Source organism: Acinonyx jubatus, chromosome A1 (assembly GCF_027475565.1).
Source record: "Acinonyx jubatus isolate Ajub_Pintada_27869175 chromosome A1, VMU_Ajub_asm_v1.0, whole genome shotgun sequence".
Classification (NCBI taxonomy): domain Eukaryota; kingdom Metazoa; phylum Chordata; class Mammalia; order Carnivora; family Felidae; genus Acinonyx; species Acinonyx jubatus.
This window is the reverse complement of record NC_069380.1, coordinates 660467-678333: the sequence shown is the minus strand read 5'-3', so window position 1 is coordinate 678333 and position 17867 is coordinate 660467. Positions and strand designations below refer to the sequence as shown.

Here is a 17867-nt window from a genome sequence, read left to right as displayed (position 1 = left end):
TAGCAGACTTCTGGTGGAGTCTATCAGATTTTCCATGTATAATATCATGTCATCTGCAAAAAGTGAAAGTTCGACTTCATCTTTGCCAATTTTGATGCCTTTGATTTCCTTTTGTTGTCTGATTGCTGATGCTAGAACTTCCAGCACTATGTTAAACAACAGCGGTGAGAGTGCACATCCCTGTCGTGTTCCTGATCTCAGGGAAAAAGCTCTGTTTTTCCCCATTGAGGATGATGTTAGCTGTGGGCTTTTCATAAATGGCTTTTATGATCTTTAAGTATGTTCCTTCTATCCCGACTTTCTCGAGGGTTTTTATTAAGAAAGATTGCTGAATTTTGTCAAAGGCCTTTTCTGCATCGATTGACAGGATCATATGGTTCTTATCTCTTCTTTTATTAATGTGATGTATCACATTGATTGATTTGCGAATGCTGAACCAGCCCTGCATCCCAGGAAGGAATCCCACTTGATTGTGGTGAATAATTCTTTTTATATGCTGTTGAATTCGAGTTGATAGTATCTTGTTGAGAATTTTCGCATCCATATTCACCAGGGATATTGGCCTGTAGTTCTCTTTTTTTACTGGGTCTCTGTCTGGTTTAGGAATCAAAGTAATACTGGCTTCATAGAATGAGTCTGGAAGTTTTCCCTCCCTTTCTATTTTTTGGAATAGCTTGAGAAGGATAGGTATTATCTCTGCTTTAAACTTCTGGTAGAACTCCCCTGGGAAGCCATCTGGTCCCGGAATCTTATTTGTTGGGAGATTTTTGATGACTGATTCAATTTCTTCGCTGGTTATGGGTCTGTTCAAGCTTTCTCTTTCCTCCTGATTGAGTTTTGGAAGCGTGTGGGTGTTTAGGAATTTGTCCATTTCTTCCAGGTTGTCCAGTTTGTTGGCATATAATTTTTCATAGTATTCCCTGATAATTGCTTGTATCTCTGAGGGATTGGTTGTAATAATTCCATTTTCATTCATGATTTTATCTATTTGGGTCATCTCCCTTTTCTTTTTGAGAAGCCTGGCTAGAGGCTTATCAATTTCGTTTATTGTTTCAAAAAACCAACTCTTGGTTTCATTGATCTGCTCTACAGTTTTTTTAGATTCTATATTGTTTATTTCTGCTCTGATCTTTATTATTTCTCTTCTTCTGCTGGATTTAGGCTGTCTTTGCTGTTCTGCTTCTAGTTCCTTTAGGTGTGCTGTTAGATTTTGTACTTGGGATTTTGCTTGTTTCTTGAGATAGGCCTGGATTGCGATGTATTTTCCTCTCAGGACTGCCTTTCCTGCAACCCAAAGCGTTTGGATTGTTGTATTTTCATTTTCATTTGTTTCCATATATTTTTAAATTTCTTCTCTTATTGCCTGGTTGACCCATTCATTCTTTAGTAGGGTGTTCTTTAACCTCCATGCTTTTGGAGGTTTTCCAGACTTTTTCCTGTGGTTGATTTCAAGTTTCATAGCATTGTGGTCTGAAAGTATGCATGGTATGATTTCAATTCTTGTATACTTATGAAGGGCTGTTTTGTGACCCAGTATGTGATCTATCTTGGAGAATGTTCCATGTGCACTCGAGAAGAAAGTATATTCTGTTGCTTTGGGATGCAGAGTTCTAAATATATCTGCCAAGTCCATCTGATTCAATGTATCATTCAGGGACCTTGTTTCTTTATTGACCATGTGTCTAGATGATCTATCCATTTCTGTAAGTGGAGTGTAAAAGTCCCCTGCAATTACCACATTCTTATCCATAAGGTTGCTTATGTTTGTAATTGTTTTATGTATTTGGGGGCTCCTGTATTCGGCGCATAGACATTTATAATTGTTAGCTCTTCCTGATGGATAGACCCTGTAATTATTATATAATGCCCTTCTTCATCTCTTGTTACAGCCTTTAATTTAAAGTCTAGTTTGTCTGATATAAGTATGGCTACTCCAGCTTTCTTTTGACTTCCAGTAGCATGATAAATAGTTCTCCATCCCCTCACTCTCAATCTGAAGGTGTCCTCAGGTCTAAAATGAGTCTCTTGTAGACAGAAAATAGATGGGTCTTGTTTTTTTTTTATCCATTCTGATACCCTATGTCTTTTGGTTGGCACATTTAGTCCATTTACATTCAGTGTTATTATAGAAAGATATGGGTTTAGAGTCATTGTGATGTCTGTAGGTTTCATGCTTGTAGCGATGTCTCTGGTACTTTGTCTCACAGGATCCCCCTTAGGATCTCTTGTAGGGTTGATTTAGTGGTGACAAATTCCTTCAGTTTTTGTTTGTTTGGGAAGACCTTTATCTCTCCTTATATTCTAAATGACAGACTTGCTGGATCAAGGATTCTCGGCTGCGTATTTTTTCTGTTCATCACATTGAAGATTTCCTGCCATTCCTTTCTGGCCTGCCAAGTTTCAGTAGAGAGATGGGTCACGAGTCTTATAGGTCTCCCTTTATATGTTAGGGCACGTTTATCCCTCGCTGCTTTCAGAATTTTCTCTTTATCCTTGTATTTTGCCAGTTTCACTATGGTACGTCGTGCAAAAGATCGATTCAAGTTATGTCTGAAGGGAGTTCTCTGTGACTCTTGGATTTCAACGCCTTTTTCCTTCCCCAGATCCGGGAAGTTCTCGGCTATTATTTCTTCAAGTACACCTTCAGCACCTTTCCCTCTCTCTTCCTCCTCTGGAAGACCAATTATGCATAAATTATTTCTCTTTAGTGCATCACTTAGTTCTCTAATTTTCCCCTCATACTCCTGGATTTTTTTATCTCTTTTTCTCAGCTTCTTCTTTTTCCATAATTTTATCTTCTAGTTCACCTATTCTCTCCTCTGCCTCTTCAATCCGAGCCGTAGTTGTCTCCATTTTATTTTGCAGCTCATTGATAGCATCTTTTAGCTCCTCCTGGCTGTTCCTTAGTCCCTTGATCTCTATAGCAAGAGATTCTCTGCTGTCCTTTATACTGTTTTTAAGCCCAGCGATTAATTTTATGACTATTATTCTAAATTCACTTTCTGTTATATTGTTTAAATCATTTTTGATCAGTTCGTTAGCTGTTGTTATTTCCTGGATGTTTTTCTGAGGGGAATTCTTCCGTTTCGTCATTTTGGATAGTCCCTGGAGTGGTGCGGGCTTGCGGGGCACTTCCTCTGTACTGTCTTGAATAACTTGTGTTGGTGGGCGGGGCCGCAGTCAGCCCTGATGTCTGCCCCCAGCCCACCGCTGGGGCCACAGTCAGACTGGTGTGTGCCTTCTCTTCCTCTCTCCTAGGGGCGGGATTCACTGTGGGGTGGCGTGGCCCATCTGGGCTACTTGCACACTGCCAGGCTTGTGGTGCTGGGGATCTGGCGTATTAGCTGGGGTGGATCGGCAAGGTGCACGGGGGCGGGAGGGGCAGGCTCAGCTCGCTTTTCGTTCGGAGATCCGCTTTGGGAGGGGCCCTGCGGCACCGGGAGGGAGTCAGACCCCCCGGAGGGATGGATCCGCAGAAGCACAGCATTGGGTGTTTGCGCGGTGCAAGCAAGTTCCCTGGCAGGAACCGGTTCCCTTTGGGATTTTGGCTGGGGGATGGGCGAAGGAGATGGCACTGGCGAGCGCCTTTGTTCCCCGCCAAGCTGAGCTCTGTCGTCCAGGGCTCAACAACTCTCCCTCCCGTTGTCCTCCAGCCCTCCTGTTCTCTGAGCAGAGCTGTTAGCTTATAACCTTCCAGATGTCAAGTCCCGCTTGCTGTCGGAACACACTCCGTCTGGCCCCTTCCCTTTTGCCAGCCAGACTCGGGGGCTCTGCTTGGCCGGCTGCAGCCTCTCCGCCCCGGCTCCCTCCCGCCAGTCCGTGGAACGTGCACCGCCTCGCCGCCCTTCCTACCCTCTTCCGTGGGCCTCTCGTCTGCGCTTGGCTCCGGAGACTCCGTTCTGCTAGTCTTCTGGTGGTTTTCTGGGTTATTTAGGCAGGTGTAGGTGGAATCTAAGTGATCAGCAGGACGCGCAGTGAGCCCAGCGTCCTCCTAAGCCGCCATCTTCCCAGGATCCTCCTGTCATTATATTCTTAAGCTGCAGACTTTCTGTTTGGTTCTTTTTTATGGTTTCTATTTCTATTAAACTTCTCATTTTGTTCACATGTTGTTTCCCTGATTTCGTTTAGTTGTTTATCTGTCTTCCCTTGTATTGTATGGAGTTTTCTTAAGGTGATTATTTTGAGTTTGTTGTCAGCAAATCATAGATCTACATTTCTTTGGGGTCAATTACAGGAGCTTTGTTAGTTTCCTTTGGCGGTGTCATGTTTGCCTAATTCTTTTTTTTTTTCCTAATTTTTTAATGTTTATTATATATTTTTAAGAGAGAGACAGAGCATGAGCAGAGGAAGGCAGAGAGAGAGGGAGACACAGAATCTGAAGCAGGCTTCAGGCTCTGAGCTGTCAGCACAGAGCCCAACACGGGGCTTGAACTCACAAACAATGATCATGACCTGAGCCAAAGTCGGATGCTTAACCGACTGAGCCACCCAGGCGCCCCTGTTTGCCTGATTCTTCATGATCTACATAACCTTGCACTGGTATCTGTGCATAATCTTGCACTAGTTTGGCAGGTAAAGACCTTTTCCTGTTGGTTCCCTGGTTGGTGGGTTTACCTTTGGAATCACAATTGTGCAGAATTGGAGTCAATTTTGAGGCTGTTCCTAAGTCTATGGTGTGGTCTGCAGCTGATATTCTTGTTACCAGAGGGTTGAGCACGTCTGGTCCCTGGGTGGGTGGGTCTGCCTCGGAACCTGTTCGGTAGAGTCACCTGGGATGAGAATCCACTTCAGAGTCCATAGGTTCTCAGTCATCAGACCTATTACTAGGTACATGGATGGGTGCAGCTTCCACTAGGTCCCTGGAAATACTCCTACCTAGTTGCTGGATGAGTCTCTAGTGGACAAGATTGGCCCTGGACTACAGTTGAGAGGGGCTGGAACCAAGCACCACAATTGTTTCAGGTTCCACAGCCATGACTGGGATCTGCAGACTTGGCTCTGAAGGTGAAGATAGATGTGTTCCATGGGGTCTCTGGGTGGACCGACCCTCCATAGCTGGAGGGCTGAAGCAGAGTATAAGGCCCTTTCTGGATCTCCTGAGGTGCAGACATGAGTATCCAATAGGTCCTATGCCAACAGGACTGCTTGTGGACTGCAGCTAGGAGGGGGTTAGAGCTGAGAATTTTTAGAATCTTCTGACAGCCTTTTCAGAATCTTCAAGGTTGTAGATGGAAGTGTCCCTGGACTCACAGGCTTGCTTGAAGATTGTGACTGTGAGGAGGCTGGAGCCAAGTATAGGGTACTTTCAGGATATCTGGGGGCACAGACGGTGCCTGCAGCCAGGACCATGGTCAGCAAGTCAGCCTCCTGGGTGCAAGCCTGCCTTTTCAAAACAGTTCTCCTCACTTTTGAGCTGTATTGGCATTTCCAAATCTCCTAACTGGATCCCAAAGTTCCCAAATGGCACTTTGTCCATGGATAGATGCCAAATTGTTGTTGGCGGGGGGGATACATGTGAAGGACATCTTGTTGGGCCATCTGGCTGATGTCATTCTCGATTTTTATTCTAATAAGAGGAGATTCTTTGTCATAGGGACACAAATGGTCTTATGGCCATAAATAATTTTGTATCTGTTTTTACAGTATCAATATTTAAAAACTATAAAAATACACAGACTAACAATGTAATGTCTGAAGGCATTTTTTGTTTTCAGTGGGGATTAAGGTAAAAAATAAAGTCATTATAGAGAAACATGCCACATGAGGAACTTGGTTGAAACCTCAGAAGTTTATCATGCCAGATCCCATAAGTATTTTTAGTTGTAAAATCTTGGAATGGTGAGAGTTCATTTTGCAATGCTAGTTTTCCAGGACTATCAGTAACTTCCAAATTTAATTAATGTATTTGAAATATTTTTTTAATAGTGTCCCTCATTTTTAAGTAAGAAGGACCATACCTCACTTTCTTTTTCTGGATGTTTTTCGACCCACATTCTTGGGAGATGTGCATCAGATAAACCGACATGAAGGGAGAATCCATTGCTGTCTAAGGAGCTACCGTCCATGGTGCTAATTACAGCTTTGCAGTCTGTACTCTACAAAACAAACAACAATGACAACAAAGTAAATAATGGAATAATACCATAGTATCAATTTGAAGTTGCCTTTCAAGTAGCAAACCTTTGCATAATTTATATAACTCCATTAGCAATCAACATTGTAGTCATAAATTCTAAAATTATGATGTTTTGAGAAGTGTGACCATTATTATATCAGTTACCCTCCTGAAATGCTAAGGTTGATGTACACAGTCAAATTTAGATACGTTTAAGACAGTCTCAAGTCCTGGATCCTAAGGTTATAGGTCTATGTATTCAGTTACAACTATCTGGATATAGCAGAAAGTATAATAGATAATCATAACTTAGAATAGTATAAATAGAAACTTCAATAGAAATCTTATAATTATACTAATTCTTTTTTTTTTTTTTAAAGCAAATGTATTTGTAGGTCATGTTGAATAGAGCAAAACCTATAGAGGGCACATCATGCAGGATCCAGATTAGACTGGACTTATTTCAGGCACGTGGGTGAAGAGTTTCATCCTATCCTTAGTGAGAAGGAAAAAGAGATTTGTAATTCACTGTGTGTTCAGGTTCTCATTTCAGAGTATGAGTTCAGTTATCAAGAAAGTATTTTATTATCTTCATAAAATTTTAAATAAAAGAATCTATGTAGATATTCTTACACGGCTATTTGCTGTCAAATCATCTGGAATACAAAACACACAAGTGCAGGGAACATGCCCCTGTTCAGAGCCTAGATGAGGTCAGCTACATTAGATGTGCACTTTGCTCATGCTCTCTATGAAAAAATGAACAAGTATCAGGTGGAACTTTCAAATTTTAAAGCTGTCCATCAATAAAATGAACTCCTTAATAAAGTAGTGCATTCCCCACTGTTAGAATTGTTTAAGCAAAGACAATTAACCATGTTTCTGGGATATTATACAGGGACTTTCTGCATTAAGGCAAAAAACTTTTTTTCCATTCTAAGAATCTGGGTTTCTGTTACCTAAATTTCTTCTACATAAATCGATTGGCTTTTATGATGTTATATTGTGGGTTTTCTTTTCCTTAAAGATTTTCTTTTATTCTTTAACATGAATACCTGTAGAATAAAGTGTTTGATTAACAAAAGGGGGAAAGGAGATACAATTTGCCTCCAAATGACAATCCTTATCAATGAGAAAATTAAGTCATTTGACTTCTCATATAGCACTGAGACTATATAGAGAACTATAGGTAGATGATTCAAGATGCTATAATAAATTTGTCAAGTGGAAGATAAATTGAAAGATAAGAAGGAAGGTATGAATAGAAGAAAATTTGTCCATAACAGAACCAAGGATGTTTTTGAAGCTTATGGAACCAAATTGAGGAATTAATTGTACCTGAAATAGAGTGACAAAATGATGACTATAATTTGTAGAGGATCAGAAATATGACATAGATTGTGATTCTGACAGATTAATTTTTTAAAATTAATGTTATCTTTTAGTATTTTGTTGGTGGATTCCATAATGTTTTGCTATGAAAAAAATGTGTGTGCTATATCTCTTATTAGGAATGCCTTCTCTTACTTGCTAAATTTGGAAGATGATATGACTTGCATGAAGATTAATATTTATAATTATTTAGGTTGTCACTATGTGACTTCCATTGGTCCAACGAATGATTTTTAATCACTTTATTAAGAGATAGAAAATAGCTTTCCCATGTGTTCTGAACTCCTTAGTATGCCCTACAAACTACCTCATTTAATATGACAAGGTGTTTAGTAAAAAAAAAAAAAAAAAATTATGTCCCATATATACAGACATCCTTTATTCTGTAGGAAAGATGAATTTCTTGATATGTACCAGGCATTGGTGAAGCAAATTAGAATTGAGTGATTCCCTGGATTTATAGTTAACTCTCATATTTTATGGCCTTTTAAAAAACTAATTTTAGTGCAAATTATCCCAGAAATACTGCAGAAAAAATGTCTAGAAGCATAACAACTACATATAGTAAAACCCTAATAATAAATTATTAAACTATTTAATCATTGGCTGTTAGCCCTAGGCGCAACTCTAAAATTATGGTTCCACAGAATTTTCTATCATCTTCTAAAACAAACTCCAAGTTGTAATACAGTCTTCTACTTCATATCAAAATTATATAAACATAATAAATGCTCCTGAATAATATGCATCTAACAAAAGAAATATCCATTATTCTGGATATTTATTCTGTATTTATAATAATATTATATAGTATTTATTATACAGTATTCTGATAAATTAATGTGCCATATTGTTTCAAATTCAGACAAATGTTAAAATATTATGTAGCAAGCAACACATATGAAATACTGAATGATCAACTAAATGGAGGCTTTATTTTGTTCAACCACTCTCATCCACCAAAAAAAATTTTTAAATTACATATCATATATGCAAATTACTCCATCTTTCAAGCTTATAATAATCTTTGGGTCCTTTCACATAAATAAACAAATACTTAAATATGTTGGTTTTTTCCCATATATCCCTGTACATTGTTATTTTTTTTTAATTTTAACTTGTTTTATTTTTTATTTTTTTAAAATTTACATCCAAATTAGTTAGCATATACTGCAACAATGATTTCAGGAGTAGATTCCTTAGTGTCCCTTACCCATTTAGCCCATCCCCCCTCCCCAAACCCCTCCAATACCCTCAGTTTGTTCTCCATATTTATGAGTCTCTTCTGTTTTGTCCCCCTCCCTGTTTTTATATTATTTTTGTTTCCCTTCCCTTACGTTCATCTGTTTTTGTCTCTTAAAGTCCTCATATGAGTGAAGTCATATGATTTTTGTCTTTCTCTGACTAATTTCACTTAGCCTAATACCCTCCAGTTCCATCTATGTAGTTGCAAATGGCAAGATTTTATTCTTTTTGATTGCTGAGTAATACTCCAATGTATATATATACCACATCTTCTTTATCTATTCATCCATCGATGGACATTTGGGCTCTTTCCATACTTTGGCTACTGTTGATAGTGCTGCTATAAACATGGGGATGCATGTGTCCCTTAGAAACAGCACACCTGTATCCTGTGGATAAATGCCTAGTAGTGCAATTGCTAGGTTGTAGGGTAGTTCTATTTTTAGTTTTTTTGAGGAACCTCCATACTGTTTTCCAGAGTGGCTGCACCAGCTTGCATCCCCAATTATGACTAATTCTTAAATTACGTTTTCATAAACAGAATCACTTTTGGAAATGTGAATTATATGCTTTAAACAATAAAGGCAATGTGATAGACTGTGAAATGGCCTCAAGGGTTTTCCATTCCTGTGTACTGGCCCCTTTGCAATGCAACTTTGCAGCTCTTCCTGTCAGGAAGTGGCCTTTGTCTGCCTTTGAATCCAAAGTTGGCCAGTGTGACTTGCTTTGGTCAATGGGATATTGGCAGATGTGATGCAAGAGGCTTGGAAGATGTTGTGCAGTGAGTCTCACCTTCTCCTGTTGCTGTTGAGACCTCTCCCACTACCATACGCATGAAGCTGAGCTAACCTGATGAAGAGAGACACGTGGTCGTCACCCCAGATGACACCAGGCCAACAGCCAGGTATTAGAATAAGACCATTCTAGACCATCTTGTCCCAGCCAAGCCAGTGCAGCCCATTAGAACTGCCCAGCCATGGGGCGCCTGGGTGGCTCAGTCGGCTAAGTGTCCGACTTCGGCTCAGGTCACGATCTCGCAGTTCGTGGGTTCGAGCCCCGCGTCGGGCTCTGTGCTGACAGCTCAGAACCTGGAACCTGTTTCAGGTTCTGTGTCTCTCTCTCTCTCTGACCCTCCCCCAATCATGCTCTATCTCTCTCTGTCTCAAAAATAAATAAACGTTAAAAAAAAAAAAAAAGAACTGCCCAGCCAATTCACGAAACTGTGAGAAATAACAAATGTTATTGTTTTAAACCATAAAGTTTTGAGATTGTTTGTTTCACAGCAAAAGCTACCTGATGCAGAGGGCTTCTTGTTCAGGATGGACTAAATGCATGTGTTTATCTCCATTCTCTACCAAAATCCTAAAACGCCCTACCATAAGAGGGAATCAATTAGAGGGTATCAACCCTTAAAGACATGGAGAGTAGGAACGAAGACGGTCGCAGATGAGAGATCTCAACAAAGCTGACAGAGGTGTGGTGGAAGCTACCATCTGGGTGGAGGACTTCAGCGACTCAGGAAGGGTCACCCCTTGGAGGTACTGCAGAAAACAACAGTACTAGCGAGGAGACCATGCACTCAGTTGCCTTGGTGCAGACCTCCTCCCTGCTCTAAGTAGGCAAGCAGCTAGCACCGATAGCTAGCGCCCTGTTCTCTCAATTAAGGAAACTGAAGATTCATTACTTAGAGAAATTCAAGCAAAGAGTATCTACAGGAATCCTAGGTATACCGAAGCATAGGTGTGCAGTGACGTAAACCGGGGAAGGACGTGCAAGGTGGCATCCTAAGTGTGGGCCCCTCAGTCCCTCTCCCCAGTCATACTTTATGAATACCCTAGAGGAGTTCTGAATAACTGCAGAAAGGCTAAAACACTACCATGAGACTCACCATCAAACAGCCAGCCAGTTGCCAGGGCCTCCCGTGCAAGGCCTCCCATCCACTCGCCCCACCTCACAGCATCTAGCTAGCTTTGTGTGTGTCTCAGTTAGACACGAGCACAGAGGGGTCACCCAGGCATTTAAGGAAAAGCCTCTAACACAAAATATAGAGAACAAAAAGCAAAAGCCAGAAGGAAAAGAGAGCTCAAAGAAAAAGGACACAACACAGGGAAGAGAAGAAAAAATGTATTTTCAGAGAGACAAGAAAGGGAAGGTACTGCATTCATGAAACACACAAAGATGCTATAAAAAAGGAATATTCATTCATTCATTCATTCATTCATTCATTCATATTTTAGAGAGAGAACACATGAGGGAGAGGCAGAGGGAGAGAGAGAATCCCAAGCAGGCTCCATGCTCAGTGCAGAGCCTGATGTGGGACTCGATCTCATCACCCTGGAATCATGACCTGAGCCAAAATCAAGAGTTGGACACTGAACTGACTGAGCCACCCAGGTGCCCCCCAAGAGTAATATTTACAGAGCAGAAAAGAGCTCTTGCAAATTAAAAATATTAGAACTAAAATAAAAATTTCAGTAGAATGGTTGGAATTTAAAATTGAAAAAATCACTCAGAAAGTAGAACAAGAAAACAATACAATGGTCAACAGGAGAAAAAAAGAAAGAAAACAAGAGGCTCCATCCAGGGGACACCTGATTGAAAGGCAATGCAAAAGGTACAGGAGAGAGGAACAACTTATTTTTTAAAATATAACAAAAATTTCCAGCACTAAAGGCTACGAGTTACATACAGTGAATGAGTATCACCTTCTTATAAAATTTCAGAATACCAGGGATAAAAAGAAGATCTGAAATTCTTGTAGAAGTTAAAACAAAACAAAACAGATTACATACAAGGAATGGGGGATAAGAATAGCATTTAAGTTCTCAGAAGTAACACTAGAAGCTAGAAGATAACGTTTTCAGTATTTTCAGAGGGTGATTTTCAACCCGAGATGAAAACCTCAACAAATGATCAGCATTAACACATGGGATGAGGACAGCTTCAGGCACTGCTGCCCACACACTCCACCTACTCAGGAAGTGAATGGAGGCTGTGCTCTGCCGATGGAAGGAGTAACACAAGAAAGAGGATAAGGAACAAAAGTCCTGCAAAGGAGAATCAGAAAAGAAAGGCCCTGGGACAACCCCTGCCCTGCAGTAACCAGGCTGGGCTGCAGTGGAGACACGGAAAAGGAAGAGGGTCTCAGGGGAAAACATTTCCGAATTACTGGGAGCATTCAGCAGTGAAAAACAGCATTCCGAAGAGTTTTAATCTGTGTGCGACTGAGGGTAGCGGAGAGGCAAGATAATCAGATTTTCATCTCCTGCAGTAAGAAGCCAAAAAAATACTTTTGAAATAGATGAGTCAAGAACAAGCAGTAAAAAAATGTATCATTCACAACTTTGGAGGCCAGCAGAAAGGAGGTAAAGTATTTAAAGTGGTTCACTGTCTCTGGAGGCGGGTCTGGAAGCGGCAAGGTAGAACCGACTGCAGCTTGTTGTAGAAGCCGTTGTTAGCATTATGATTACGTAACTTTTTAAGCCATGTGTGTGTATTGCCTTGATAAAATAAAACTATGCTAAAATAAGAGCTCTTAAAGAATAAACCAAAGATTTACTAACCTTTTGTCTCAGTTCATGTGTATCACTAGAAATGAATTCAATCACATATGGCATCTCAATGGACATACACAAAGAGAAGCTACCAAAAAAGAAGAGAAAGTTGTCTGAGTCTATAATCTTAAATATTAAACAACTACTTGTAGTCATTTTTAAAAATTATATATATATACACATATATAATATACATATAAATATGCATATATAAATATGTATATATAATTTTAATATACATATTTAAATATACACATTTAAATATACATATTTAAATATACATAATTAAACATACATATTTTTATATGTATATATAATTTTAATATACATATTTAAATATACATATTTATATATACATATGTAAATATGTATATATATATATATATAATTTTAAATGAAAATTTAAAACCAGTCCATTCAATGACTGGTGGGTTTTATATTTTTGGTACTCACCTTTGCTTTGTTCCTATTTCCTTTACATAAATCTTCTCTACTGTATCCTGTTAAAAGAAAAATATACATGTATAACTAAGTATCTACTAAGTTTCACAATGAGACCTCAAAGCTGAAAGTAGTGTTGCCAAGGCCACAACCTACAGCAGCTATGAGACAGCTGGTCTCATGTTGGAGTGGCGAGACACAGAACATTTGGTCATGGAAAAACAGTAACTTCTAAAATGCAACTGATATTGGGGATAATTTATGACCATTTTAATGGAGATTTTCAACTATATATATGTCTCTATGAGCGTATATGCACACATATACCTATACACCTATATATACATATACACATACACATATAAACACAGTTTATATAAATACATACAAAATAGCAACAAAGTGTTAACCAGTAGCTTTGGGCTACTATCTTTGGCAATGGAATTAAGGGTTGTTTAAATTTTCCTCTTTGGTTTCTTGGCATTCTTTATGCTTATCTAAATTATTCATAATGAACATGTAAGTAGAGACACAAAAATTTTTTAAGTGACTGAACCGAATAAAAATATGATACCCATTGAGTGTAACTGTGCCTTGTATCTAAATGCAGAAATGTCAGCAAAACAGATTTTGCACCACGAAGATTAGATTATTTTGGATACTTTTTCTTCCCTGTCAATAAATCACCAAAAAAAAGCTTCTTTAAATCTTTCGTAAGCATACGAACCTGACTGTTTTCATTCAAAGCTCTGTCCTGTTGCCAGGGTGCTACGGTGGCGGGCATGAAGAAGACGGCCCTGGTGCCTTGGATGCTGAGTTCCATGATGTAGGTAATTTTGATCAGGACCTTAGCCTTAGGGGGTAGATTTCCAACACTAACAGTAAAAACATCCTGAAATAGAAACACATTACTCAGCTTTCCACTCAAGAGCATATGCATTCTATGCTAGTTAATCCTCCCTATTACATGAGCCACTTAAATTACAATCTGCCAGAGTCTTCCTCAGAAAATGGGCATATACCGTTTTGTAGTGCTAAAGGAGAATCCTGGAGCTGGTCCCCAGGGGTGGGAACGGTGTGACATCTACAAAGGGCAGAGGAGGGGAGGCCCCCTGGAAGCAGGACCCCACCCTGACTGGGGAGCCTCACCGTCCTCGTCCTCGCACAGAGGCCCTGGGCACGGGGCTCTGCACAGCCAGCCTCCAGACAGCCCCTTCTGGAAGGGCCTGTAGCCTCTCCGACCTCCACAGCATCTGGCAGTAATTCTGTCAGGAGCCGGAGAGCTTCAGCAGTTCTCGCTAACTTGGTCCTCACTTAATTCTTTCACCCTACAGTTTACTCATCATTTTATTTAGAAAAGGCATTTCATTTTCTTTTAAAGGGGCACTATAATCACTGCATAAGGAGACAAACTCATGAATGACTAGGGCAGAAAAAAGAACAGATCTATTTTTTCTGATCCTACACAGAGAAGCTCTTAATACCCCAAGCGTATCTTCTGTTCTGCTTGACTGTACTGCCATGAAATTCAGTATGTTTAGGAGCATATAATACTAATGATAATATCCATTTGCAAGAACACCCAATGAAGAAATGGATTCCAACGAAGGGATAAACAATGGAGAGATGATTAGTAAACAGTGTTTGTCCTTGAAAGAAGTGCATAAAAACCTGGGGCTCATTTGAGGGACTGCCACGGAATAGAGTGGGGCTGCACTTCCGTTTCTATGTAGGCTACAGATGCAAGATGTCACTTCTGTTGCAACAAGCTGGATAATCTACAAAACTGTAGCTTGTCTTGAACTGCCAGAACACTGAGTTGCAAGGCAGCCAAGTGAACTGAATTCCAAAGAGTGACGAGCCCCTCAAGGCACAGATGGGGCACGGGAACTGTGGATTCCCCTACGGGCTCCGAGGGGGCTAGCATCTTGGTCTAGAGTAACAGGGAAGCTAGCCCTCACTCGGCAGCTTCCGTCCACGGAGGCCGGGCCCTTGATTCAGCTTCTCCCAGTTTCCGACTTGGCCTCGAGATTTCCTCTGCATTTCCTCATTAACTCTTCATTTACCCTTTTCTGTTACTTCCTTGCTTAAATATTTGGGACGACAAACTAGACCTCTATCTTTGTAAATAGTGTATGAAGAGTAGTGAGGCAGATTTGCACTGTTGCCAGAGGAGCAGAAAGCAGCCGTCTGTCCTGCTTGGGTGGCAGGCAAGGTCCTGGGTGAAGGCAAGGACAACTTTAGTTTTCCCTTACGTGGAGAGACGCTGAAGCCAAGGCTTTTTAAATATACGTGTCTTTTAAGTTAAGCAAACAGGGGCACCTGGCTGACTCAGTCAGTAGAGCATGCTACTCTTGATCTCAGGGTCATGAGTTCAAGTCCCATGCTGGGCATAAAGCTTACTTAAAAAAGAAATTAAGCGAGCAGATGGAGTCTGGACATTCCAACCAGAAGAATGAGGGCCTCTGCAAATGGCATTATGTTTTCAAGATGACGAATAATAGCTCAGGCTCACTGGGGTTTGAAGTGGGAGGAAGGACGTAGTGCAATGAGGCTGAGGCAGGTGAGGCCAGGCTTGGGAGGGTCTTGGGCACCGTACTGATGGGCTGAGGGGATGACGGTGGGCCCCACAGTAGTGGCCATAGGAGAGGTGGTGAGATGGGCAGGCCTCCTAAGCTGGTAAGAAACCTGAACAGATGATTACTTGGAGATGGATGATGGACAACAGGGAAGGGAGGACCGAAGGGTGATGCCCTGGGTTCCCGCCTGGCCGACTGCGTAAGTGGTGACGCCATTATTACCACCAGAAAAACAGGAGGAGGAAACAGTTTGGAGGGGAAGGGAGGGGAACGAAATCAGCTTTAGACCTATTACCTAATACGTACGTGTGGTTTTTAAAAATATTTTCAATTACGGACTTCATGACCACTCCACCTCGTTCTTTTTAACCTTACTTCAAAATGCACTAAATATAAGATTAATTTAGATAGATATATCCTAAATGTGGACCAAGGCAAAACTGAGTCTAGTAATTTTGACAGACTCTTTATTGTGCCTTAATCCAAGGAATCTTAGGAAGAGAAAAAACTGTATACTTTAAAGCTGAATTAGACTTAAGCTTCCTCAAGCCAGAAAGCTAGGGAATCTGGGCATGGCAGCTCAGGTCTTTTTCTGCTTTCCCTGTGCCAACCAACACTTAAAGGCAGGTGTCCCAGGGCTGCATCCTTGCATGATGCCCAATGTGTCACCATGTCAATTTAGGGCCTCCCCCGATGACTCCCAGATCCCCACGCCCAGTGCAGACCTTTCTCCTGATGCCTGACCAGCTGTCTCAGGGACCTGTCCCCACAAAGTCCCATCAGTCTCTTAGACTCATCATCTCCTCCTGCACTTGTCACTTCCACACCCACGAAGGATCTGCTTCTCTCAAATCCCTGCCTTGATGAACAGCCACACTGATCCCAGTGTTACTCTTGACTCGTTTCTCCCTGCCGCACCCTCCAATCTGGCTTCAGTCTGGGCACTCCACCGCCCTGGCATCTTTCGGATGTGCTGCATCCTCTCCGTTGCCACTGTCACTACCTTAGTAGTTTAGTTTGGGCCCTCATCCCACCTCTTGCCTAGCTTACCACAAGGGCCACCAAACTCCTCTCCATGACAGTCTGCATGTTTGTGTTCCCCCCCAAACCCACAGGTTGAAACCCTGACACCCGCTGGGATGGTATTAGGAGGTGCAGCCTTTGGGAAGTAATCAGGTTTCAATGAGGCCTCATGATGGAATTAGTGTCCCCATAAGAAGAGGAAGAGACTAGCACCTACTCTCTGCTATATGAGGAAACCAGGAAGAAACCCACCATCATCATTTTGGACCTCCCTCCCTTCAGAACTGTAAGAAATAAGTGTTTGTTGGTAAAGCCAATTTAGCAAACTAGACAATCTCCCCTGCCCTGAGGTGTCCCTCAGGCCACTCCAACCTTCTCGTCACCACTTGAGTGTTCTTTCTCAAAGGCAATTCTTATCAGTGTCACTCCAGCCAAGTCGAAATATCTCTGTTTTCCCAAGGAACCATGCTTTTTCAGGTCTGTTACAGCCTGTGTATGTGTCTCCCCTCTGTCTGCAGGCCCTTACCTCTTAGTTTACCTGGAGAATTCCTGCTTATCTTTCAAAAGAAGAAATCTAGTAGGCATGGTAACTGTACCTGCTTCCAGATTCTCCACAATTTTATCCCTATGAAAGCAACTAATCAGAATGAAAAGAATCTGGACCTGTCTCCGGACTCTGCAGAAATGCCTCCCTGGGATATGATTTGGTGGAAACTGGATAAATTGCTAGGTAGGCTTAGTTCTAAGAAAAATGCATATACAGTGGACCCTTGAACAACATGGGGGTTAAGGGTACTGATCCCCATACAGCCAAAAATCTGCTTATAACTTTTGCTCCCTAAAGATTTAACTACTAATAGCCTATTGCTGACTGGAAGCCTTACTGATAACATAAACAGTCAATTACCACATGGTTTACATGCTATATGTTATATACTATAATCTTACAGTGAAGTAAGTTGGAGCAAAGAAACTGTTCCTAAGAAAATCCTAAGGAAGACAAAATAAATTTACAAGGCTGTACTGTATTTATCCAAAAAAATCTGCCTAAAAGTGCATCTATGCAGTTCAAACCTGTGTTGTTCAATGGCCAACTGTATGTTACACTCTTTTACCAGAAGATGAAGATTATGTACCCCAAAAGTCTTTTCATTGTCACTTCTGGGAAACTCTGTTCCCAAGGACAGAAGTAGCTGTTCTTATTTGTTTGGCAATTCTGACACCGATTCCTCCCGCATTCAGGTAAGCCAAATGGTTCTGACCAGCTTGACCTCCCCTCACTAACGGCAAGTTAAACTCTAGGCCTAAAACAGCATAAATTATCCCAGTTTCTACTATGAATTTCATGTTTCAAGTCCTATTCCAACTCTTTCTCCCTTCTGGTAAGTATGTTAGAGGAATGCATGAATATCAAGCCCTACGGGTGCATCCTGGTCCATCAAGTAAGCGCCATGGCCTTGACTGATGGCTTCTCGGTATTCACGGCGGGCTGCTTCCTTCTCTTTAACCTGGAAAAGA

General features: G+C 41.1%; 1 protein-coding gene across 3 annotated transcripts in view; it reads right to left on the bottom strand.

Annotated features, from left to right (window-relative positions):
• PARP4 (poly(ADP-ribose) polymerase family member 4) overlaps window positions 1-17867 on the bottom strand; it is a 116443-nt gene that overhangs the window by 52326 nt on the left and 46250 nt on the right. For all 3 annotated transcript variants that reach the window (XM_053203715.1, XM_027064474.2, XM_053203737.1), the window contains 5 exons: window positions 17771-17857; window positions 13475-13639; window positions 12760-12806; window positions 12316-12394; window positions 5958-6095 (listed from right to left, as the gene is read on the bottom strand). In XM_053203715.1, coding sequence (XP_053059690.1) covers window positions 5958-6095; window positions 12316-12394; window positions 12760-12806; window positions 13475-13639; window positions 17771-17857 — 516 coding nt within the window. The remainder of the gene's footprint in view (window positions 1-5957; window positions 6096-12315; window positions 12395-12759; window positions 12807-13474; window positions 13640-17770; window positions 17858-17867) is intronic.